The following is a 22,284-nucleotide window of genomic DNA, read 5'->3' as shown; positions in this document are numbered from 1 at the left end:
CATCTTCACCTTGGATACTACTGTTTTCTTATAGTAAATGTGACATTCATGATGAGGTCAGAGTTACCTGGTCTATCAAGGGAAGAGACTGTTCACCAAATTGCTTTTTTGTATGAATTCTCTTTGATGATGATTTTTTCGTGCTTAACATGATGGCCAGTACATCATGGGGAATGCAGTGATTGTCTTTGTTTTTCCTATAAAATCTAGGATTCCTTAGAGAAATCACCTTCTGTAGAAAGTGATCAACCTTCAGTAAAAGAGTTTGAAGAAAAAATAGGTAACTATGGTTTTGCGTTTGTTGTCACGATTAATTACACCAATCCTTCTTAGTGTTGGAGTAGGTCGGGACACGTCACAGTCAGTTAACGAGTTGTTACAGACATGATGCATAGCTCTCCCTTCTTAACGCCCCATCCTTGCCCCTCTGCCATCTGTTTGCCTGCCCTCTCAAGACTCTCACTTTCTACTGTTTAATCCAAACAAAGGACTAACGTGATACATTCCTAAATGGTTCCATGATTGTTTTTGGATTTTTCATTCATTTAGGAAACTTTGTTTGAATGCCCAACTGTCTAGTCACTGGTAACAAAAAGGTGAGTGAGATACAGACTGTGTCTTCAGAGAACTCACTCTAAGAAAGGGCTGTTATTACAGCACTTTGGGGTGTGGACAAGGTAGTGGTGGCAGTGCAGGAAGGCATGATGAATTGCTTGTTTTGAGTTAGGAAAAACATTATGGAATAGGCTATACTTCTGTTGTGTGTGAAGAATGAGAAATTTAACAGAAGAAGAAAGGTACCAATAGGGAACAGCAGGTGCTTGTATGTTAATATGTAATACGAAGGAGCATACTCGGAGGTTCTGGAGACGCAGGAGGCTGACCCTAAGAGCACTGGAGTGAGATGCGGAGGAGCTGGGACTTCACCACATCCATTTATTCCTCAGAATAACAGCAGGAGCTCTTTGATTCCCATTTTAAGATGGAGAAACAAACTTACAAGTGTCGTGTAACATACCCGGAATTCCTCAACTTAATGCGCAATTAGATTGATGGTAGAGACAGGGAGAAGTGGTTGAAAGAATTTAGAACGACTCACAGTTTTCTGAAGTGGGTGATGGGGGAAAGCCAGGGGAAATTAGGAGTTCAGTTTTAGACAAATCAAGTTTAATTACCACCCAACTGGGGATGAGTGGACTGCTGTGTACGCACATCTGGGGTTCAGGGCAGAGAGCTGGACTAGATGAAAATTTGTGGTGAACATAGTTGGCTTTAAAAGCCATGAGATTGAGATCACCAAGGAACTGAGTGCAGGGAAAAAGGACCAATTAAAAATCAGAAAGATAGAAATGGCAAAGGAGACTGAGAAGGAATAGCCAGTGAGGTAGAAAAACGCAGAGCTCCAGACGTGCTGGAAGCTAAGACACGAAGTGCAAGTGAAGGCAGTGTTTCAGGAGGGAGAAGACGTGTTCCCACCGTGAATACTGTGGGAGGTGATGTCAGTCCTCGGACTCGACCACGGAGTTTGACTCTGGTAAATGCTGTGGTTGGTGAGGTAACAGTCCTCAGAGCTGACCGCCACGCTAAGCAACACAGAGGTGATTGGTGACTTGATAACAGTCATGATGCGCTGAAGCCAGTGCCTGTGAAGGCAGTTGGGGAAACTGGGGGAAGAGAAAAAGAAAGGGAGCCCGTGTGGCTCTTACAAGGAGTTTTGCTGTAAAGGAAGAGGGGCTGGGCCAGTATTCGGGGCAGGTGTGCTGTTCTGCCTCTGTGTGTGATGTGTCACCTGTCTTATTGTGACCTCGCCCCTCCCCTCTTTGGCTGCTTCCACTCTTTTGTTTCTGACCTTAATCTCTTGATGATATTTTTTCTGGTTGCATGTTTATAAACTGCTGGGGAAAAAAAAACCCATCGGAGAGGGGGGTTTGCTGCATACAAGGGGGCGGGGGCGTCGTGACGCTGATGCCCGAGTAGGTGAGAAGGTATGAGCTGAAATGCAGAAGTGGAGCGGCTGACCTGTGCCACACACACAGGCGGTTCCCTGGTAGCAGCAAGAGGAGGGCAGCGTGAACCAGCATGGACCATCTGGTTAGTGAGCAGGGACAGAATTTCAGGTGGTAACTGAAGTTAAGCAAAGATACCAAGAAGTAAGGCCTGGAAAGCTGGAGTTTAAGTAGGGGGACGGCTGAAGAAGTTAAGGGGCAATCAAAACCGGACACGTAAAACACATGCAAGTTCAGTTGTGAAAACCAGACCCACCAGCTGAGACTGTACCTGTGGGTCGTAAACGTTTAACTGCCTCCGACACCTCTGCTTGACCTGACTTGCAGGTTACCACCTAAAATCCTGGCATACTTGCGTTTCCAGAAAATCTTCCAATGATAAAAGATTCCTAACAGCCTCTCCAGGTCACAGACACCTGTGAAATGGCTGTAAACAGTAGAACTGTTGGAAGATTGAAGAAAATGAAACTTTTTTACATTGTTTGCATCACTTAGATAATGAATTAGGCTTTTAATGTCAAATTGCAGATTTTATGTTCCAGATTAAAGGCCTACTGCTAGGGCTAAAATAAGTAAATAATTTGAACATTTTTCCCTATTTTTCTTCTGAGTTTATATATAATTCTTTCATTTTATGTTTTTAGGATATCTGGAAAAAGAATCCAAAGAGAAAGAGGAGAAGATAAATAAGTTAAAACTAGTTGCTGTGAAGGCAAAGAAAGAACTAGATTCTAGCAGAAAAGAGGTAAGGTGACTTAAACTTGCAAGATTTAAGAGCCTTACATTTTAGAAAAATCAAGTTTTTCTATATATAAAAAAACTATTGTGTATTTAAAACAGGCCCAGACTCTACGGGAAGAACTTGAATCTATTCACTCTGAAAGGGATCAGTTGTCTGCTTCCATGCGAGATCTCATTCAAGGAGCAGAAAGCTATAAGGTAAAAATAGTCATTTTAATACCAAGTTACATTTGCAACTTCTAAGTTAAGAATGTACTAGAAATGTAAACTCTTGTCTGTAACATAATTGCCTTGTATTTTTCAGTAAGTCTTTTTTTCTATTTTTTAATGTAATGTGAGGTCCTCCTAGTATCAAGAGTTTAAGTGGCTGAACTTTAAGCTGTTGTTTTTTAAAACTAAATTTCTGTTTTGGGATCTCCTAATAAAATCAGTAACAAAAAAGGTGGCTATTGTTACTGTTATTATTTAATATTCTTCTAGTCAGGTGAGTAAATGTGAACGTGAAACAGCATGGCGGGGGAGGGATACAGTCAGTGGCGGAGCACGCGCCTGGCATGCATCACGTCCTGGGTTCCATCTCCAGTGCCTCTGTTATGAGGGAAGAAATGAGATAAACATGTCTAACAAGAAAGTGAAAGCATTATTTGGAGGTAATATGCTTGTCTATCTAAATAACATGAGGCTCTATTGTAAAAATAAAAATTTATAAGAATTAAAAATAAGAGAATGCCATTATATTTCTTTATGTGTTCTTTCAACAAATATTTGTACAGCCAGGCTGAGTACCAAGTACTGGGGAGATGGTCAATCAAACAGACGAAGTTCCTGCCCCCTGAGGACTTAAATTCCAGTGACATTAACAGAAAGCAGACAAAAATACAGATGCAAACTATGTAGAAAAGTAAAGGTGGGCCAGGAGAGTGAGCAGTAGTCAAGTGGGATTTGATGAAAAGAAGGAAATACCAAAGTAGCCAAAAAAGGCAATTTCAGGAAGAACTTTAATGAGAGATTTGGGCACTTACGAAGAAAACTGAAAAACATTTATAGGACAACTGAGCATTGTTTGAATTGTTAGATCTCAGGTTAACAAGTCCTGAAACAATTTCACTAAAAATTCTAGGAGGTTTTTAGTGGGACAGTCTTGCCAATTATTCTAAGTTTCAAATGGAAAGCTAGCAAGAATAGCTAACTTTTTTTCAGATTGTATTAATGGAGGCACTGGGGATTGAACCCAGGACCTCATGCAAACTAAGCATGCACTCCACCACCGAGCTATTACCCTCCCCCCAAGAATAGCTAGTGTTTTTTTTTTTAAGAGAAAAGTGACATCTTTCTCTAGCACACACTAAAATTTATTATAAAACTACAATAATGTGATACAGTTCTGATGCAAAAATAAGAGAGGTTAATTTAACAGCAGACACAGGGACTTCTGTGTAACAACAAGCACTATAGGCCAGGACTCTTCTAAGCACCTTGCATATCTCATCACATTTAATTCTCAAAACAACCCCAAGAAGTAGGTTATTAACATTGCTGACTTGCCAGTGAGGAATCTGAGGCATAGTGGTCACAGAGCAGGTAGCACAGTAGAGCTGGGACTGGATTTGAGCAGTCTGGTTCCAAATCTGTTCTTTCACCAGCTAAACTGTCCTATCCCAGTAAGATTTGAAAACAGACCAGTGAAGAAGGAATCAGAAAACTACTTTAGTAAAATCTAGTTAGACTTTTATTTAATTCCACACACCAAAATAAATTCCGGATGAATCGAAGAGAGTTTTGTCAAAAATGAAAGTGATTTTTAAAAACCTAGAATAAAATACCGGATCATTTGATTTCTGGATACAAAATACTTTTGTAAATACCAAATACTTTTTCTGAAGCAATTAAAGAATTTACAAAAGAAAAGATACACAGATGGCAAGTTAGCACTAGAAAGTTACTCCACGTCATATGTCATCAGGAAAATGCAAATCAAAACAACAGTGAGGTACCACTGCACACCCAGTAGAATGGCCAGAATCCAGAACACTGACATCACCAGATGCTGGTGAGGATGTGGAGCAACGGGAACTCATCGCTGCTGGCGGGAAGGCAGAACGGGGCAGCCGCTTTGGAAGAAGTGTGGCAGTTTATTACAAAACTAAACATACGCCTATCATGTGATCCAGCAGCTGTGCTCTTGAGTATTTACCCAAAGGAATTGAAAAGCTATATCTACGCAGAAACCTGCACACAGATGTTTGTAGCACCTTTGTTCGTAATTGCCAAAACCTGGGGACAACAAAAATGTCCTTCAGTAAGTGAATTACAGGTAAACTGGTACTTACAGACAGTGGCATATTCCGTGCTAAAAAGAAATGAGCTGTCAAGCCGTGGATGGAACTTAAATGCAGGCTACTACTAAGTGGAAGAAAGAAGCCAGTCTGAAATACCTACATAATGTATGATTCCAGCGATAGGACGTTCTGGAGAAGGCAAAACTATGGAGGCAGGGGAAAAAAAAAAACAGTGGTTCCCAGGGGTCGTGGAGAGGAAGGGGGAGGACTAGGTGGCGTGCAGGACTTTCAGGGCGGTAAGGCTGTGTGACCCTCTGAAATGTGGGTGTGCACCGTTGTACACATGCCCAACCCACAGGATGGACAGCATCAGGAGCGACCTTAGTAATGCTGACTCTGGGCTGGATGATGAGCCATGTCAGTGTGGGTTCATCAGTTTGACAAGTGTGCCCTCTGGAGGGGGACGTTGGTGCTGGGGGAGGCCCTGCACTTGGGGGTGGGGGTAACGGAGTCTCTGTGCCCTCCCCTCAGTTTTGGTGGGAACCAAAAACTTCTCTAAAAAGTACAGTCTATTAAAACATTTTTGAATCCATTTTATAGTTGTATTTCATTTGTGATGAAGTAGCAGCCTGTAAGGTGGAGTGAGCTGTTGCTGTGGTCAGGAATGGGAATCACTGTTTATAAAAACAGACAGCTGAGCTCCCTTAGGGTCCTCGGGGGCATCACTCTTGAGATGCTGAGTAATTTTGTAGGTTCCTTGTAAGTTTGCAATGTTGGTGTTACGTGTAATAATTTTAAGATCTGAACATGCAGCCATTTTGAAGGGACAATAATTTGTAATGATTTATTTGCTCAGAGGCATCAGCATACCCATCAAGGAAATTAGACCATGGCATGCATGGCCCTCATTTTTTTCCAAGACTCCCTTTAGGAACATTGTGTGATTGTGCTCAAAATTTCCTGTAGGGAGCCATTATTTACTAGAGTCAGCCTTGGTATAGCAGTATAGTTTTTTATTAACATTAGAACCATAATGAGTGAAAACAAAGAAGACTGAACACAAATGGTTTTTCAACCCCATGTTCACATGTGCCAAGAAGTGACAGACTCCTCGGGGACAAATACATCAGCCACATTCTCAGTTCCTATCCCTGTCTCCTGCCAATCACCAAATGAGCAGACCGTAAGGTCAGACTCAGATTCTGACACTCAGCCACGAGCATGGACAGTAATTGATGGAGTGTAAGTCAGAATTAGAAATGGAATTAGACGGCTGAGAATCAGATGGGCAAGCAAGAGCCAGAGAGAAGGTATGATTGCCACGCACATGACCGGGCGGGTGGACCAAGGCCCACAGAGGCCTGGATCTGGACGAGAGACAGAAAACTCAGTCTGTTAGCTCTTTTGTGCACAGATTAGTTTCTGTGAAGGAGGACCGTCAGTAGTTGTCCAGGAACAAGGCAAAAACGAGGCAAGCTAGAAATGGCGAGTCTCATTACGTATTTGGAGGGTACCCCAGATGGCTGATGTGAAGTACAGAAGTTGGTCTGGGCGTTCTGTCCCTGAGTGGGGGCCAACAAGGAACAAAAGAAAGAAAAGAAAAATTCAGTTGGTTTTAGAGTCCAGAAAATACTGAACGTTTTCCCCCAAAGGGTGAGAGACTGAGCAATGTCTTCCCTGTTCTTCCGTCAGCACGTCTGCCTTACACCAGGCCAGGCCTGAGACAGTCCCTTGTCAGAATTCTTGAAGTGGAATTGACAGGTGACCAGGTTAAGCTTTTTCTCCTCCCACCTTAAATGGTGTTCTCGTTGGAGAAGTTTATTTTTGATGATGAGAATATTTAACTTGGTGATACAATATTGCACACATTTAAAGTCCTCTTCAGTAGATCCTTTCCCCCCACCCCCATACTAAAAGTCTTCTGAATAATGCTGATTTTATTATATAATGCCATTGGGTATTCTGCCAAATGTTGAGCCTAGGTAAATGTTTTAAGCTTCCAGAATGAACTCATAAATCTTATATTAAGATGACTCAATAATAAAGTGTGGCTGGTCGAATGTGTGATAATATCCTACAGTTAAATCCTGTTGTCTTTTATTGAAGAATCTTTTAATAGAATATGACAAGCAGTCCGAGCAGTTGGATATAGAGAAAGAACGTGCTAGTAATTCTGAGCATCGTGTGGAAGACCTTACAAAACAGCTAAGGAATCTGACTTTTCAGGTAACTTTAAATTGAGTAAATACATACATGAAAATTGTAATAAGGATTTTTCAATTCCAACCTTTTTTGCATAAAAAATTTAAATTAATACATAGAAAAATTTATTTTCCTTTTCCCAGTGTTGGGAGAAGAATATGACAAAAAAGCTAGCAACCACCCTGTCTTTCTACTGCTCTAATCTCAGTTCCTCTGGGATTTTTTTGTTTTTGTTTTCTTTTTTTTCATTTTGCCTTTTCCTCTGTCAGTGCTCCTGGTCTCTCATGTTTGCCAAGTTAACATCAACCATGATTGTGTTTTAAACTTACTTGTGGTTTTACATTTTCATTCTGCGGAATTGACTTTGAAATCTTCATTTTTTTACGCTATGCCAGCATTCTTATTAATGTTCCATTTCATTCTTCCTCTCCTGTATATATTTCCTGCATGTTTACAATCATGAGTCGTTTGTCGTTCTAGTGTGAAAAATTAAACTCTGATAATGAAGACCTGCAGGCGCGTGTTGAGACGCTGCAATCTAACTCCCGGTTGTTGGAAGTGCAGATTTTGGAAGTCCAGAAAGCCAAAGCAATAGCAGACAAAGAGCTGGAAGCTGAAAAACTTCAGAAAGAACAGAAAATAAAGGTATAAACAGTTCCGTGGGATTAATTCATGTCCTGTAGTGATATTTTTATCCAAGCACTCAAGTCGGGGAAAGGCTGGTGCATAGCCTCGGTTCGTGCCGCAGAGCTCATCAGCCCCTGCTGTGTGCTGGCTCTGAATCTGAGCGTCCAGGCCAGGATCTCTGGGGGTGTATTTTTAAAATTTGGAATGATTTCCAACTTTCTGTATTTTCGTGTATCAGATTTATTTTATAACTCCATAACAATTACCTTTTTTTAATGTTGGTTGGCTTGGGGTGGGGGCCGTTTTTATTTTAATTTTAGGAGCATGCCAATTCTGTGAATGAACTTGGAGAACTTCAGCTACAGCTTCAAAAGGAGAAGAAACAGCTTCAGAAAACCATGCAAGAATTAGAGCTGGTTCGAAAGGTAAAATAAAACACCAGACTCAAAACTGATAGCCGTGTTCACATGGTTAAACTAGTCTATAAACACTGAGAAGAGGTACTTGAAAAACAAAGTTACTTGAGGTGCTAAAATTTATAAATTTTTTGCCTCAAAAAATTGAAAATTTAACTTAGTTCTCTGAGTTCCTGTCTCTCCAGAAGAATCTAGACTCACAAATTATTAGACTTTGGTTTGCTGTCTTATTTTTTGTACATGATCGTTGTATGACACATGATTTAATTAATGTCAAAAGCTGAAATTTGTGTTATACTTAGAACTTTTCTCAACTTTTTCAAAGATGAGGCTAAAATGAAAGGTACTCTAAGAGCTGTTTAAAATATGAACATTTGATAAATTAGAGCCCCATAAGAGTAGAATGACCAATGGTGGTTACTAAAAATTCTAATGAATTACAGTGAAACTGAGAAAGTTGGATTAAACTGTTACAAAAATACTTTGCTTTATGAAATTACAAACTAGAAAGTATCCAACTTCTGGTTTCTTCGTTAATGTGTAAACTTTCTATATTACGGAAAAGCATAATAGAACCTGTATATTCCTGAGGCATCCTCGTAAGAATTTTTAAATGAAGTAACTGACCTAGTGTCGTGTGGATAACTGACCTAGTGCTGTGTGGGTAACTGACCAGCGCTGTGTGGACAACTGATCTAGTGTCATGTGGATAACTGATCTAGTGTCGTGGGTGGGTCTTTTATGTACAATGTGTGCAGGATGCTCAGCAGACCACACTGATGAACATGGAAATTGCCGATTACGAACGTTTGATGAAAGAACTAAATCAAAAGTTAGCTAATAAAAACAGCAAGGTGGAAGATTTGGAGCAAGAAATTAAAATTCAGAAACAGAAGCAAGAAACCCTGCAAGAAGAAATGAGTGAGTAAAGCACAGCCCGGTCTACCTCAGTCGTTTCACCTCAACACAAGACAGGAGGGGAGCCACACTGGTGCTACGGCTTGCTGCCCGTGGCGGCCCAGCCAGGTCTTCCACACGGTCCGGGATGTGATGCAGGACCAGTGGGCTGTAAGCCCACTGTCCTTCCACGGGTGCAGGCACGTGGGTGCGTGATGCATCCATTTAGTTAAACCCTTCTTAGCCGCCTGCTGTGTGAGAAATACAGAGATCAAAACTGGTCCTGTCCACAATTTGCTGATTGTCAGCAGAGTGGGGTAATTGAAGCAGCAGTGAAATCTTTCTCTTTAAGGTTATTATATTCCATTTTACCCAAGAAGTAATTTCCGGCGTAAGCCTCTAGAGCTGTAAACATCCCCTTCGGCACTCCTTCCACTGGATCTGACAAACTGGAGCGTTGTGTTTTTATATTAATTCAGCTCAAAATATTTTTTAATTTCCTTTGAACTTCTTCTTTCACCCATGGGTTATTTAGAAATGTGTTTTTTAATTCCTAAATAATTAAAGGAATTTTCGGATATCTTTCTGACTTAATGATCTGTAACTTAATTCCCACCCTGCATGGTTTCAGTCCTTTTAAACTTGGGTTTTGTTTTATGGCCCAGAATATGATTTCTTTTGGTGAGTGCTCCCTGTTCACTTGGAAACGTGTTAGACTGGGTTAGCTGTTGGGTAGAACGGTCTGTCTAGTGTCAGATAAGTCAGTTGTTTAAGTCTCCTGTGTCCGTAACAGTTTTCCAACTACTGTCCTACCAAGTACTGAGAGAGGCATGTTGAATTCTCTGACCATAATTGTGGATTTCTTTCTCTTTTCAGTTTTGTCAGTTTTTGCTTCATGTATTTAGAAACTCTGTAATTAGCTGCACGTACATTTAGAATTATTACTTGTTCTTGGTGATTTGATCCTTCTATTATTGAGAAATGTGTAGTAACTTTTTATCTGTTGTGTAAAGTCTGCTTTGATGTAAATACTAATATAACCATTCAGCTTGCTTTCATTTATTACTTAAACGGCATGTCTTTCCCATCCTTTGACTTCAACCCAAGTCTAAAAGTGTCTCTTTTAGATAGCATATAGCAGTCTTGCTTTTCTCTTCAAACTGACAATCTCTGCCATTTAATTGGAATGTTTAAAATGGTTTTTAAATATAATTTATGTGATTGGGCTTAAATCTACCACCTTGCTAATTGTTTCTTCTTGTAGCTTGTTTTCTTCTTCTGCCCTCTTGTGAATTGTTTTTCATGATGCTGTTTTATCCTTTATTAGCTCATTAACTATACTGCTTTGTCAGGGTTTAGTGGATGCCTTAGGGTTTACAGTATGAATGTTTGATGAACGTAGCCACATCCATTTAGTGTGTTGTATGTGGCTACTTTGGTGCTGCTCTAGCACAGCTGAGTAGTTGTAACATCCTGTATGGCCTGGAGGCCTTATAATATGTATTATCTGATCATTTAAAATGTTTACCAACCCCTCTTTTAAAGAAATGAAAATGGTTATTTTTTTTAACATCTACCCCTGTATTTACCATTTCTGGTGTTCTTCATTCCTCCAAGTATCTCCAGATTCTATCAGATACGACTTTCCTTCTTCCTGAAGAACTCCCGTTAACTTACCTTGTAATGTAGGCAACAGGCATTGAATTTTCTCGTGTTTTGTCTGAAAAGCCTTTAACCTGCCTGCATTCTTCAAAGATACTTTTGATGGGTATACAATTTGATGGTGTATCTTTGTATGTTTTCTCCTTGCTTGTGGTTTATTGAGCTGCTTTAATGTGCAGGACTTTTATAGTTTTCTTCAGGTTTGGTGTCTGAAAGGCCATTATTTCCTTTAATATTTTTTGTGTAAACCTCCCTCCATTTTTCCCCCAAGGATTCCAGTCTCACACATTAGACCACTTGGTACAGTCCCATAGGCCAGTGATGCTCTGATCATTTTTCTTCACTTTTCTGAGCTCTTAGGGAAATATTTTCTGTCATTATATCTTTAAATTGTTATCTGCAGTATCTATTTGGTTAATCCCATCCAGTCACATTTTCACTTTAGATATTGATATTTTTCCTCTTTAGAAGCTCCATTTGTTTTTTGGTTGTTTTCATTTATCTCTTCACTGTGTTCATGTTTTCCTTTAATTCCTTTAGCATATTTAAGAGCTCTTTTAATGTCATTGTTTGCTAATTCTACCATTTCTGTAATTTCTAGCTTTTGATTAGGTTTTTCTCCTGTTTATGAGTCACATTTTTCTGCTTCTTTACATTGGAAATAATTTTTTAGTTGGGTGTGACTTTTACATTGTTGATGCTAGATTTTTTTATATTCATTTAAAGAGCCCCTTTTAAAGACAGTGGGGAAAATGACTGCCCAGTGTATCAGATTAACTCAAGAGGTGCAGAATCTGGGAAATACCAGCAGCCTTGTGACAGCGCAGGCCTTGAAAGGCTGAGCTGCGGGTTGTGGTGGGCCAGGAAGAAGGTAGGGAGGCCTCAGGACACTGCTCCAAGCGAAAAATGAACTGACTCCCTCTGCCTGACAGTTAGGAACACATGTCTTTTTAATCTCAACCCCTCCAACCTCGGGCCCTGTCTGACTTCTGCCTTAATTCTCATTATGCTCTCAGGTAAAGAGGACGCTTCCTTTCTCCTGAGACACGCCTTGTGCAAATTTCATCTGCTGTTAGTCTTCCTGTCATGCCCTCGTCCTCCCACCCCTGTGCTCACCTTTTGGAGTCCTTCCTAATCTTAAATGTTTGCTGTTCTAGGAAGTCTTCCTTGTCCCAGGCAAGTATCACCTGGTAGAAGCATTTGCCACCGTGGAGCCCCATGGCCTTCCATATTTCTTATTTGACATTTGTATTTGCTTGACATTATCAGGTTATCCTGAATGTTATCCCCTGATTTCATTCTGCACTCTTTGAGCTCAAGAACTTAGTCTTTCTTATCGTAATTCCTGGAGCACCTAAGGCCTCGTATGTGATGTGTGCTTTGTACACTCTTTTTAGGGCTGGGTAAATAGTAGCCAGGAAGTAGCTTATCATAACATATCATAAACGCATAGGTAAGGTGTTTCCTTATAGTCCACCTGCTCTTATTTACCGAGTGCAGCAGTTGGTATATGTGGGATCAGCTGCATGAAGTCATCCTGGCGCAGTCCCACGGCCACGGACCTGGTCTAGACTCGGCGTCAGAGCACGCTTCTTACAGACCAGGTCATAAACTCGAGGCTCACAGGCCACGTGGTCTCTGTGCGTTCGCGACAGCTGTGGCCAGGTTGGCCTGCTGGTGGTGGTTGATACTGTGACCTGGACAGTGAATCCACTTATTCCCATTTGTATTTGTTTCTTCTTTACCTCTGTTAGCATGAAAGTTTTTTGCTTTTTATCATGTTTCAGTCTGTTCCTTAGTGAACTCTCTTTATCCTAGAAAACAGTATCACAAAAACAGACCAGGTCTGTGCTTCTGATGTGATGGGAAGCACACAGCACCTCTTTTGAAGTATTTCTTAAAAGTAAAGTCTTCATCTTTTAGATATACAATAAGTATATACCTTTATTTTAGAGACACATGCTGAAAATTTACAGACAAATGGACTCTAGGGGTGGAGGGACCCCTGGGGCACAGGAGTAGGTGAGGGTGTGGGTCAGGGGTTGGCAGACGTTTTCTGTAAAGGGCCAGACAGTAAATACGGCAGCCTTGCAGGCCCCGTGGTCTGTGTGGCTGTTCCTCAGTCTGCCGGTGTTGCACTCAGGCCGCCGTGAGCAGCATGGGGACAGACTGTTGGCAGAATCAGGCAGCGGCCAGCGGCTTGTGGGCCCAATGCCTGGTCTGGATGAAGGGGGTGAGCCATTGTTGTTGTCAAAGCCGGTGACAGGCACGGCGGGGTTTGTGGTGTTGCTGTCACTGGTGTCGTGTGTGTGAAATTTTCATAGTGAAAAGTGGAGCCAGGTTCCTTTTGAAGGTGTGTTGGTACAAGACTTGTCACTTGTTCATTTAAATTCACTCACAGAAACTGTTTCTCCTCTGAAATCATTTCTCCCACTAGCCTCCCTGCAGGCGTCAGTACAGCAGCACGAGGCAAAAAACAACAAAATCAAGCAGTTGCTTGTGAAAACCAAGAAAGAACTGGCAGATTCAAAGCAAGCGGTATGCTCATTTCTCAGTTTCCTACTTTAATACTTATTCATAGAGTATTTACGAATAACTCCTTTTTTTCATTTAACCAAGTTTCTTATTCTGTAGGAGACTGATCACTTAATACTTCAAGCGTCTTTAAAGGGCGAGCTGGAGGCGAGCCAGCAGCAAGTAGAAGTCTATAAAGTAAGGCTCTTTACTTTTTAAGATTTAAAAAATATCCAAATATCCGTGTAGAAGTGGGATTTTTCTGAAATGACACACACACACACACACACACACTCTCTCTCTCTCTCTCTCTCTCTCTCTCTCTCTCTCTCGGGACACCCTGCATCAGAATTTTGAGGAAGTGGAAGCAGTAAAGCCAAGTATGCCTTCTGACCATGTCTCCCATTTACTTTAACTTTAAGCTGGGTTCTTTTCGTGTATTTGAAAACCCATACTACACTGTCTTGAGGTATTAATTAAGCATTGAGCTCTAACATTTGGCCTGAAATTGTTTCATGATTGACTTTTGGGTTGATTTTGATTTAAGGAAAACCAACTTAATTTATTGAGAAAATGTTCTACTCAGATTGTCCCACTCTTTCAAAATAATAAGTTAAAAATTCTATTTAATTGTGTCCCTTAAATGTTGTCCTCTCTCAAAGCTCAAGTTTGTGTTTAAGGCAGGCTGTTTAGTGAGTGTGGCTCTGATAGACTGGGGCCTGACTGAGCGCCTCTCCCCAGATCCAGCTGGCCGAGGTGACGTCGGACAAGCATAGGGCCCACGAGCAGCTGAAGGTGTCGGCGGAGCAGCACCAGCGCACGCTGGCCGCGTACCAGCAGAGGCTGGCGGCCCTGCAGGAGGAGTGCCGCGCCGCCAAGGTGCGTCCTCCAGGGAGCCCGCCACCCCGACCCCAGCCCACCCCCAGCTCTCACTTGCGTGGACATGGGTACATGTTGTCTCCATTTCAACCTTGGTTTCCAGTTTCCATGTGGAAGAAAGTTACTTTTTAAAATTTTGTGTTAGAAAGCTGTTAGAGCTCTTTCTGAGGCTTCACGATTATAAAACCAAATTCTAATAGAATGGCCACTCTCGCTCCTCAGCAAGTGAAACAGGCTCTGCAGGGGGCTCGTTATATGTGCAGCTCTGTTCGGCCACCAGGGCAAGAGAGTCTTGGGGTCACGGGTCACTTTGGGAACATCAAAGACCTAAGAGTTTACCTCTTCCCACTCTCCTTTGAAAACTGAAGTTCAAGTAGCTTAATTTCTTTGGGTTAATTTTTATTGTATTTATAAAAAGAGAGAAAAGTGAAAATCGTTCTGAAGTTGCAAAGGCAGGTAGTGCCGTTATAAAATGTATGGGCAGTGAATTAGTCTTCCAGGGAAGAAAACAGAAACATGCCTCTTGTCAGATAAAATTATGCCACTCAAAGGCTATTAGAAAGTGTAAGGCAAAAAAAAGTGTACTTTTTTTTTTTTTAACCGGGGGATAAGGAGTTTCAGACATTTAACTCATTTTTGGAAAAGGGTTTTCATCTTAATTCACGAATCTTTGAAAGAAAAGGGGACCATGTGACACAGAAATGCAATAGACAGACTTCTCTCTCTCAAATGTTACAGGCAGAACAGGCTGCTACCACTTCTGAATTTGAGAGCTACAAAGTCCGAGTTCACAATGTCCTGAAACAGCAGAAGAACAAGTCTGTGTCTCAGACCGAGACCGAGGGAGCTAAACAGGAAAGGTAAAGTCCGACCTCGGAAAGCGCTCTCCTCCGCAGGGCCAGAAACCCCGCTTCCGCTCCTCCTGATTGGAATTCTAGGTGAAATCACCGATGAGAGCAGAGTCGGCCTCACCGTGACTCCAGATGGCAAGGGGACCGTCGCTGTGAGGGGCACAGTTCAAGCTCAGAGAGATGGAGGCATGGGGAAGTAGGGGTCATGACACGGGGCCGAGCTGGGACTTGCAGCCCCACAGTCTGTCCACGTCAGGACGTTCTGGTCACAGTGGAAGGACAGACCGTAAAGTTGCGTGAGGACTTTTTCCAGTTTGAAAACTGAGACGTGGAAGAACAGAACGCTTCCCTGATGCACTTACTCACCACTAGCTAGGCCAACCTTAAGTTGCTTAAAAACACTGTACTTATTTCAAAAAGTTTTAAGCTAAATACTAAATTCTGGTCTACAGTTAAATTTTTCTTCTTAAATTTATGACCATCTCATTTGTATGCTGTTTCAGTAGCATATTGTTTAACACATCTTTCACACTAGCATACAGATCACTCCTGAAACAGGCGAGGAGTGAGCAAGGGAGAGCCTTCTGCAGCGAGTGTCTGGCTTTTGTGAGCAGAGGCCCTGCATTAGAGCCATTTCACGTCCGGCTCCGACTGTTCTCAGTAGGACTAAATATCCTGCCACGTTTGTGTGTTGATGCGTGTGTTACTTTAGTTTAAGTACTTAATAAACTAGGGGACTGTCGGCTGAAAGTGATGAGGCTTTTTCTGTTGATAGCTCATCTTAATGCTGAAGTTGAATAGTGACACACTTAACATACAAAATCACCATTTACAAAAGTTATTTTTGATCATGCCAGGATTTTGAGTTAAAATTATTTTAATGTAAATATTTTACATTCCTTCTGCTTTCTTATATATGAAATACTTATTTTTAAAAAGAAGCTAATAGTGCATTATACCACTTGTGGCAGAAGTGAGGGTTTTAACTTTTTCTCCAAGGACTTTCTTTCACTGTGACTTGATATAACGTGCTGTTCTCACAATGGTTAGCTTAGAAGTGTGTGTTTTTTTTTTAACTAATGGCATAGTCTTGTAACATAAAATAGACTGTTTTGATGTTATTTCATGGTCTGCTCCATTTGAATATGTAATTTGTAAATTCAGAGACTTCTGTAAATGTGTAGTGTCTGAGATCTACAGTCTGACTATAACATCTTTTATATCACATTAACCCTTTTTTCTGAATTCTTCTATTATATTTCCTTTGGCTTCATCCATAATAATGGCAAAAGTATGGCATTGAAAGATTAAATGATTAAAACTTATTTGAAAGCACAAAATCATGTTTACCTCTTTGAAAAAAATTTTTATTTATTTCTGTTTCAGAGAGCACCTGGAGATGTTGATTGACCAACTGAAAATCAGATTACAAGACACCCAGAACAACTTGCAGATGAGCGTGTCTGAGCTGCAGACGCTACAGTCTGAGCACGACGCCCTGCTGGACAGGCACAACCGGACGCTGCAGGAGGCTGTGGCCAAGGAGGCCGAGCTCCGCGACAGGTAGGGTGCCGGGCCTGCCGGCGGACTCACCCTGCTGCCCCGGGGCCGATACAGACTGAAAGGGGGAGATGGGTGTTTCTAAAGGCTGGTGACTTGCTTCCTCCACCTTCAAGCTCCTGCTTTTCGTTGTTATCGTACTTTGCTTTTTTTAAGAGTAAGTTTATGTGCTCATCCAGTATCCTGTCTCTCCTGTGGCCTTCATGGCCAGATGCTTCCTAAAAAAAGGAACACTACTTTCCAACCGGGTGTCAGACGACACGCATTTTCCTCTCTCTAGAGGAAGACCTTCAAGTGCTGCTGGCTGAACGTCCCTTTGCAGCCGTGCCCTCAGCTCGGCACACCTGCACTTCATTCATCTGTGCTTCCAGTGAGCACGGGGGTGTCGGCAGCATAGACGTGCTGTTGCAGACGAGGAGTTCTGAGTTCCTTGATACAGCAGTCGGGAATTATTTGCAGATATTTGTTGTGTCTTAGAATCTTCGCGGAGCCGCTCCCTGCAGGGCCGTGGGGCTGCTCTGCAGACCTCAGGTGCACTGGTCCCGCAGGTGGAGACGCTTCACTTCCTTGGCTTCTGCTCCTTTGACAGCAGGACTCGCATGTGTTAATCTTGTAAATCAGAGGTTCGGGGAAGAGCTACGGGTTCTGTAATTAACCTGCTACCAGGCTCTCCATAGATTAGGGTCCTTTGTACAGCGGTGTGCACTTGCTGTTTCCATCAGGAATGCCCAGCACTCACTCTGTACTCCAGAGAAGTTGCCACAGCTGTACTGCTAACTCGAGTGACGTGCGCGGGCGCCTCTGAAGGCGCTCGGTCCCCCAGGGGCATCGGAGCACCTGCTGTGTGCCAGTCACCGTCCGAAGTGCTGGAAACCGTTCACAGCATTCTTGGTTATTTTAGGGGTCTTCCTTCCCCCTACTTCCTCCAAAACATTAAAGACTAGTAGCATTGTTGCTCTCTGTGCCCTGGTGTGAGGCGATGGCTTTCCTTTACATAGCCTCCTCTCCCTTGAACAGCTGACTTTCGCACTGTGTGTGTGAAATGGTGAAAATGACCACAGGGTCATCGTGAGGCTGAGCAGCTGACCCCCACGCTGCCCAGACGACCGGCTCATGGAAATGCCCGTAACCGCCAGGGCAGAGGCAGCACGCAGGCGGGGCTCAGCCTCCTGCAGCCACGGGGGTACAGTCGGAGCAGTCCCCGCTGCCACCTGAAGCCGGAAGCCCTGTCCGGGCTCTGGAGTGTAGCCCCTGACCTCCGTAGAAAGCGTCATCACTGTAAGAGCCTTACTCTCTCCGTGGGCGCTGTTTAGACAACGCAGAAGCTGCAGGTTCCAGGCCGCGGCTGCCCTCACATTCTCTGAAGTCCAGCTGGTGTGAACTTGGCCGTTAAGATCCTTCTTCTGACACATGAGGTGTTTGTACTGCATGTCCCCCGCCAGCCACTAGTCCTGCTTTGAAACCTTCATGGATGCTGACGTTTAGCACACAGAGGAAAGGTCTTGGGCGCCCCACACTAGGCCACGAGCAGACTTTTGGTTTTATCTAAAATTGGCTCCATATTGTTTGAATTTCCGAAATCATGCTTGTATGAAAGGAGCCAAACACATAAAACCAGCGCTACAAGCGAACCATTAAAAACAGTGGTTCCCAGTTGCAGGCCCAGTGGGTAGCGTCAGGCAGACTGCATACAAGCTGCGTGGGGAACTGCTGCGAGTGAGCGACTGGGGGCCCTCCCTGGGAGCGTGCGACTCGCCGGCTCTCAGCTGAGAGCCTGTGGTTGACGAGGGCCCTGATTCCAGCCTGCAGCGAGGTCAGGCACAGTGGTAGGAAACCAGGCCCTTGTGTTTTTTAGAGCTTCGCGTTAATTAGTTTAAAATGGCCAAAGACACTTTCCTTTGCGGCTTTCCTTATGAGTCAGAAGGAGGCCTTCTTTTTCATGTTTTCATGTTGATAGAGAACAAGAACATTCATCCTGGATTTCTCTGAGTTGCTATGTAGGATAACCTGCGGAAGGGGCCTGATTTCAGGTCTGATGAGTTTATGTTCTGATGCCACCCTGTGTTCTAGCCGACTGTGAAGGAAGGAGCCTGGGTCTGAAGGGGGGGGGCCGTGGTGGGAGCAGGGGGGCAGTATGGACGTCTGGGTGGACCTCTGCAGCCCTGCTCTCCTGCAGCCCTGTGTCTCAGGTGCTGGGGTAGAGGGTGTGGACATCTGAGTGGACCCCTGCAGCCCCACTTTCCCACGGCCCCGTGTCCCAGGTGCTGGGGAGGGGTGGACGTCTGAGTGGACCCCTGCAGCCCTGCTCTCCCACAGGCTGTCCTCGCTGCAGTCAGAGGGCTCGCTGCTGAGGTCGGAGCACGCGCAGGCCGTCAGCCAGCTCACCGCCCAGAACGAGGCCCTCGGCAGCAGCTTCCGCGAGCAGGTGCGGCACCTGCAGGAGGAGCACCAGAGGACAGTGGAGACGCTGCAGGGGCAGCTGGCCAGGGCCGAGGCCCAGTTGGCCCAGCACCGGAGCGAGCCGCCTGCCAGAAGTGCGTATGTCCCCCGGGCACTGCTGTCCCTGTCCCGCGTCTCTGCTGCTCTGTCCACCCTCTCGGGTCCACAGAGAAAGTAAACACCTGACCAGGTGACGACCACCTCCCTTCTGTGACTGGGGGCTCTGGCCTTGCTTCTTGGGGAGACTTGAACACTGAACCCTTCTTAACTTTACCGGACAGCCTCTGTAACCCCTCAGATACCAGTTTTCACAGGCCGTTCCCTCCAAGTAATCGGGTTTTGCTTCTCTGGGACTTGCACACGCTCTGCCCCGACACCAGTGTTGGCTGCATCTGTTCACCATCAGATGCGAGTGTGTCTGGAGAGCGTGGAGCTTGGCAGCTCCTCCCTTCACTTCCTCATGGATCAGATGGGGATCTTGGAGGCCAAGATGAGGCCACGTTTAGTATTAAGAATCAGCTTTATACTTAACACTGGTTCCTTGTCACCAGGGCACTGGCAGTGGTGGGTCACTCGTCAGGGTCAGAAACCAGCGTCAAGAAAACTTAACATAAGCCAGGCATCTCAAAGGACGAGAGCAGCCCGGGAAACGCTGGCATCCAGAGGCAGCAGCAGAATAAGCAGTTAACAGATGTCAGAGCCCAGGCCGGTGCTGCATTGAAGATGGCCAAGGGCTGATGCTTGTGAAAGGGGGTGAGGGGTAGTAGGGCCAGTGTGGGGCAGCTTCACAGAAAGGAGGACAAGTGACATTCAGAGTTTTAAAAATCTGGTTAGAATTGTGGTCCTTTATCTTTACCCAGCTCTGAGACCTCAGGCAAAGCCATTCAATCTCTGGCCTTGCAGTTTCCTGGGGTTAATAGGGTAACGTGTTTGAGGGTGTCATCAGTCTCCCTTCCCCCACAGTGGGGGTGACCAGCTGGTGGGGAGCCTTGCCCAGGACTGAGACACATACTGTCCTGGATCTGGAGTTCTCCTCCCAGACACTGAAGTTGCAAGCGGGCGGGGATGGGCACCAGCTGGCAAAGGGGTGAGGGCAGGGGCCAGTGAGAGCGTCCTTGGTGCAGGCCTTGTCCAGGGCAAGCGTCCCTGAATCACCAGGACCTCAGGAGTAGCTAGAACCAGTCTGAGAATGTCTGCAGAGTTGGTGCCAGGCAACTGTGGTTCACGCTGATGCGAGTAGCAGTCGTGGCCTCATGCTATGACTTAAGGGCTAGAAGTTCAATAGCTAAGATCTTAGGACTGTTTTAGGAATTCTTTCTTTCTATACTGTTTACTTGTCTTCTGGTCATTCACATTCCCTACCATATCATTTGACATTCCTACAATCACTTAAATTTTATCATGTGTCTCTGTTAATGCTGAATCCATGATTTTGAACAATCTCACATTTACTCTTTAAAAAAACAAATGTAACAGGTACAGCTTCTTCCCACCAACCTGTGAGGAGCCTTCGAGAGAGAAGCGCCGACCTCCCTGTCCTGGACGTGCAGGCCGCGGCCCGGGAGCAGGGGGAGGGCATGGAGGACACCGACACCGAGTCCACGCCGCCCACCGGCGCCCGCACACCCTTCCTGGAGCAGCTGCTGAATTACCCTGAAGCGAAGCTCGGTGTGTTTGTCTGTTTAATCGTGTGTTTGTTTAACTCTGCTGTCCTGTCTCATATTACTGTAGTTTATAAATGCTTTTTCAGCTGCTCTAGTAAAGTTTTATTCAGTATTCCACCCTTTTTCAAATGGAAAACTTACCTGCAGAATGAAGCAAGAAAAATTTTTTTAAATGTTTTTTTAGTAAAATGCTAGTTCTGCCCACAGCTGGAGGCAGAATAGGTGGTGGGAAGTTCTGTGCTGAGATGAGAAGTGGGATAAACTATTCTCCCACCTTCTGAGAAACCGGCAGTTTTTTATTTATTCCTCGTAATAATGCTCAGTTTGCCTTATTCAAGACAGCTTTATTCTTCCCTGTAATGAACATTAATTCCCTAATTCGGGGGACTCTGTTTGCCATCTTCCTGAGTTTCTGGGTCTAGCGGGAGGACGGGTCACGGGTGTCCTCAGCCCTGGGTCATAGTGAGCGGACACTGTAGTCATGGTTCCTCCTGGAGAAGGTGGTCCTGGGACAGGCGAGTCGTGCCAGCATGGCCGTGACTCCAGAGTGGCACTTGGCTTTGTGACTCGTGCCAGAGTTACTGGTTGACTCTGAGCCGTTCCCTCGTGTACAACATGTGAATGATAATACCCACCACCCCACGTAAACTTCTTAGGCAAATTCGTGGTTTAAGTGCTACTTCCTCCTCCCTAAGTTACTAGACGGAGGAGGGTGAGACCGGTAAACTGGTGCCCAGACGCCCGCCCCACGGGTCCCAGGATGAGCTCGTGGGCCTGTGTCTGGCGGGGGACGGGGGACCTGCTTCTCGGCAGAGTCTGTCCCGTCTGTGCCACCAGGAACCTGTTCCCCAGGATGTCTATGTGAGACATTACAGCAGGAAATATCCCCCTGAGGGGGCTTTCTCATTCACAACCTCCCTCTCTGACCTCTCGCTTTGGAAACTAACCACAGGACCCATACCTTGCAGAGTCCCCTTCGTGGCACACTGAATTTACCAAAGAAGAGTTGGCCCAGAAGCTCAGCTCCACCACAAAAAGCGCGGACCACTTGAATGGCCTGCTGCGGGACTCAGAGGCCACCAACGCCATGCTCATGGAACAGATTAAGGTGAGGCGGGAGGCTGCCTGGTCTCCAGACTCTGCGTACAGCCATGTTAACAGTGCCCGTGGCGCATGCGTCTGTTGTGACTCCTTGTGACGTTACGTTCCTGACGTTGCAAAGTGTTGACTGCAATTATATCTGTTATATAAAAACTAATTCCTACTTTTTCCAGGAAACCATAGTAGATTTAGAAACTGGACAGATGCTCACAAGTCCCACATGTGCTTAAATAAAACTGGGACGGATGTGGGTCCCCCCTGGGTTGTAAAGGTGAACGGTGGAGCTTTCTGATTGACAGCAGGGTGGAGGGGAGGCTTTCCTGCTGAACATGGACACTGGAAACCTGTAGGACAAGGCGGTTGAGGATGACGTTGGTGTTTGCATCGCGACTTGCTGATACTGTGGTCCTGCTGTTTTCTGACCAGTTACCCCGAGGCAGGCCCTG

At 44.5% G+C, this 22,284-nt stretch overlaps 1 protein-coding gene across 3 annotated transcripts in view; it reads left to right on the top strand.

The window, feature by feature from the left end:
- GCC2 (GRIP and coiled-coil domain containing 2) overlaps positions 1-22,284 on the top strand; it is a 37,577-nt gene that overhangs the window by 10,430 nt on the left and 4,863 nt on the right. For 2 of the 3 annotated variants that reach the window (XM_031441009.2, XM_031441010.2), the window contains 15 exons: positions 211-280; positions 2,651-2,751; positions 2,847-2,945; positions 7,133-7,252; positions 7,709-7,873; positions 8,176-8,280; positions 9,030-9,192; positions 13,268-13,368; positions 13,465-13,542; positions 14,086-14,223; positions 14,962-15,083; positions 16,461-16,637; positions 18,951-19,168; positions 20,550-20,741; positions 21,706-21,845. In XM_031441009.2, the coding sequence (XP_031296869.2) occupies positions 211-280; positions 2,651-2,751; positions 2,847-2,945; positions 7,133-7,252; positions 7,709-7,873; positions 8,176-8,280; positions 9,030-9,192; positions 13,268-13,368; positions 13,465-13,542; positions 14,086-14,223; positions 14,962-15,083; positions 16,461-16,637; positions 18,951-19,168; positions 20,550-20,741; positions 21,706-21,845 (1,989 nt within the window). Of the gene's footprint in view, positions 1-210; positions 281-2,650; positions 2,752-2,846; positions 2,946-7,132; positions 7,253-7,708; positions 7,874-8,175; positions 8,281-9,029; positions 9,193-13,267; positions 13,369-13,464; positions 13,543-14,085; positions 14,224-14,961; positions 15,084-16,460; positions 16,638-18,950; positions 19,264-20,549; positions 20,742-21,705; positions 21,846-22,284 lie in introns of those variants that run through there. The other variant, XM_031441011.2, reaches the window with a different exon arrangement.

Source organism: Camelus dromedarius, chromosome 33 (genome assembly GCF_036321535.1).
Source record: "Camelus dromedarius isolate mCamDro1 chromosome 33, mCamDro1.pat, whole genome shotgun sequence".
Classification (NCBI taxonomy): Eukaryota; Metazoa; Chordata; class Mammalia; order Artiodactyla; family Camelidae; genus Camelus; species Camelus dromedarius.
The sequence above is the reverse complement of the archived record's forward strand: the minus strand, read 5'-3'. Positions and strand labels throughout refer to the sequence as shown.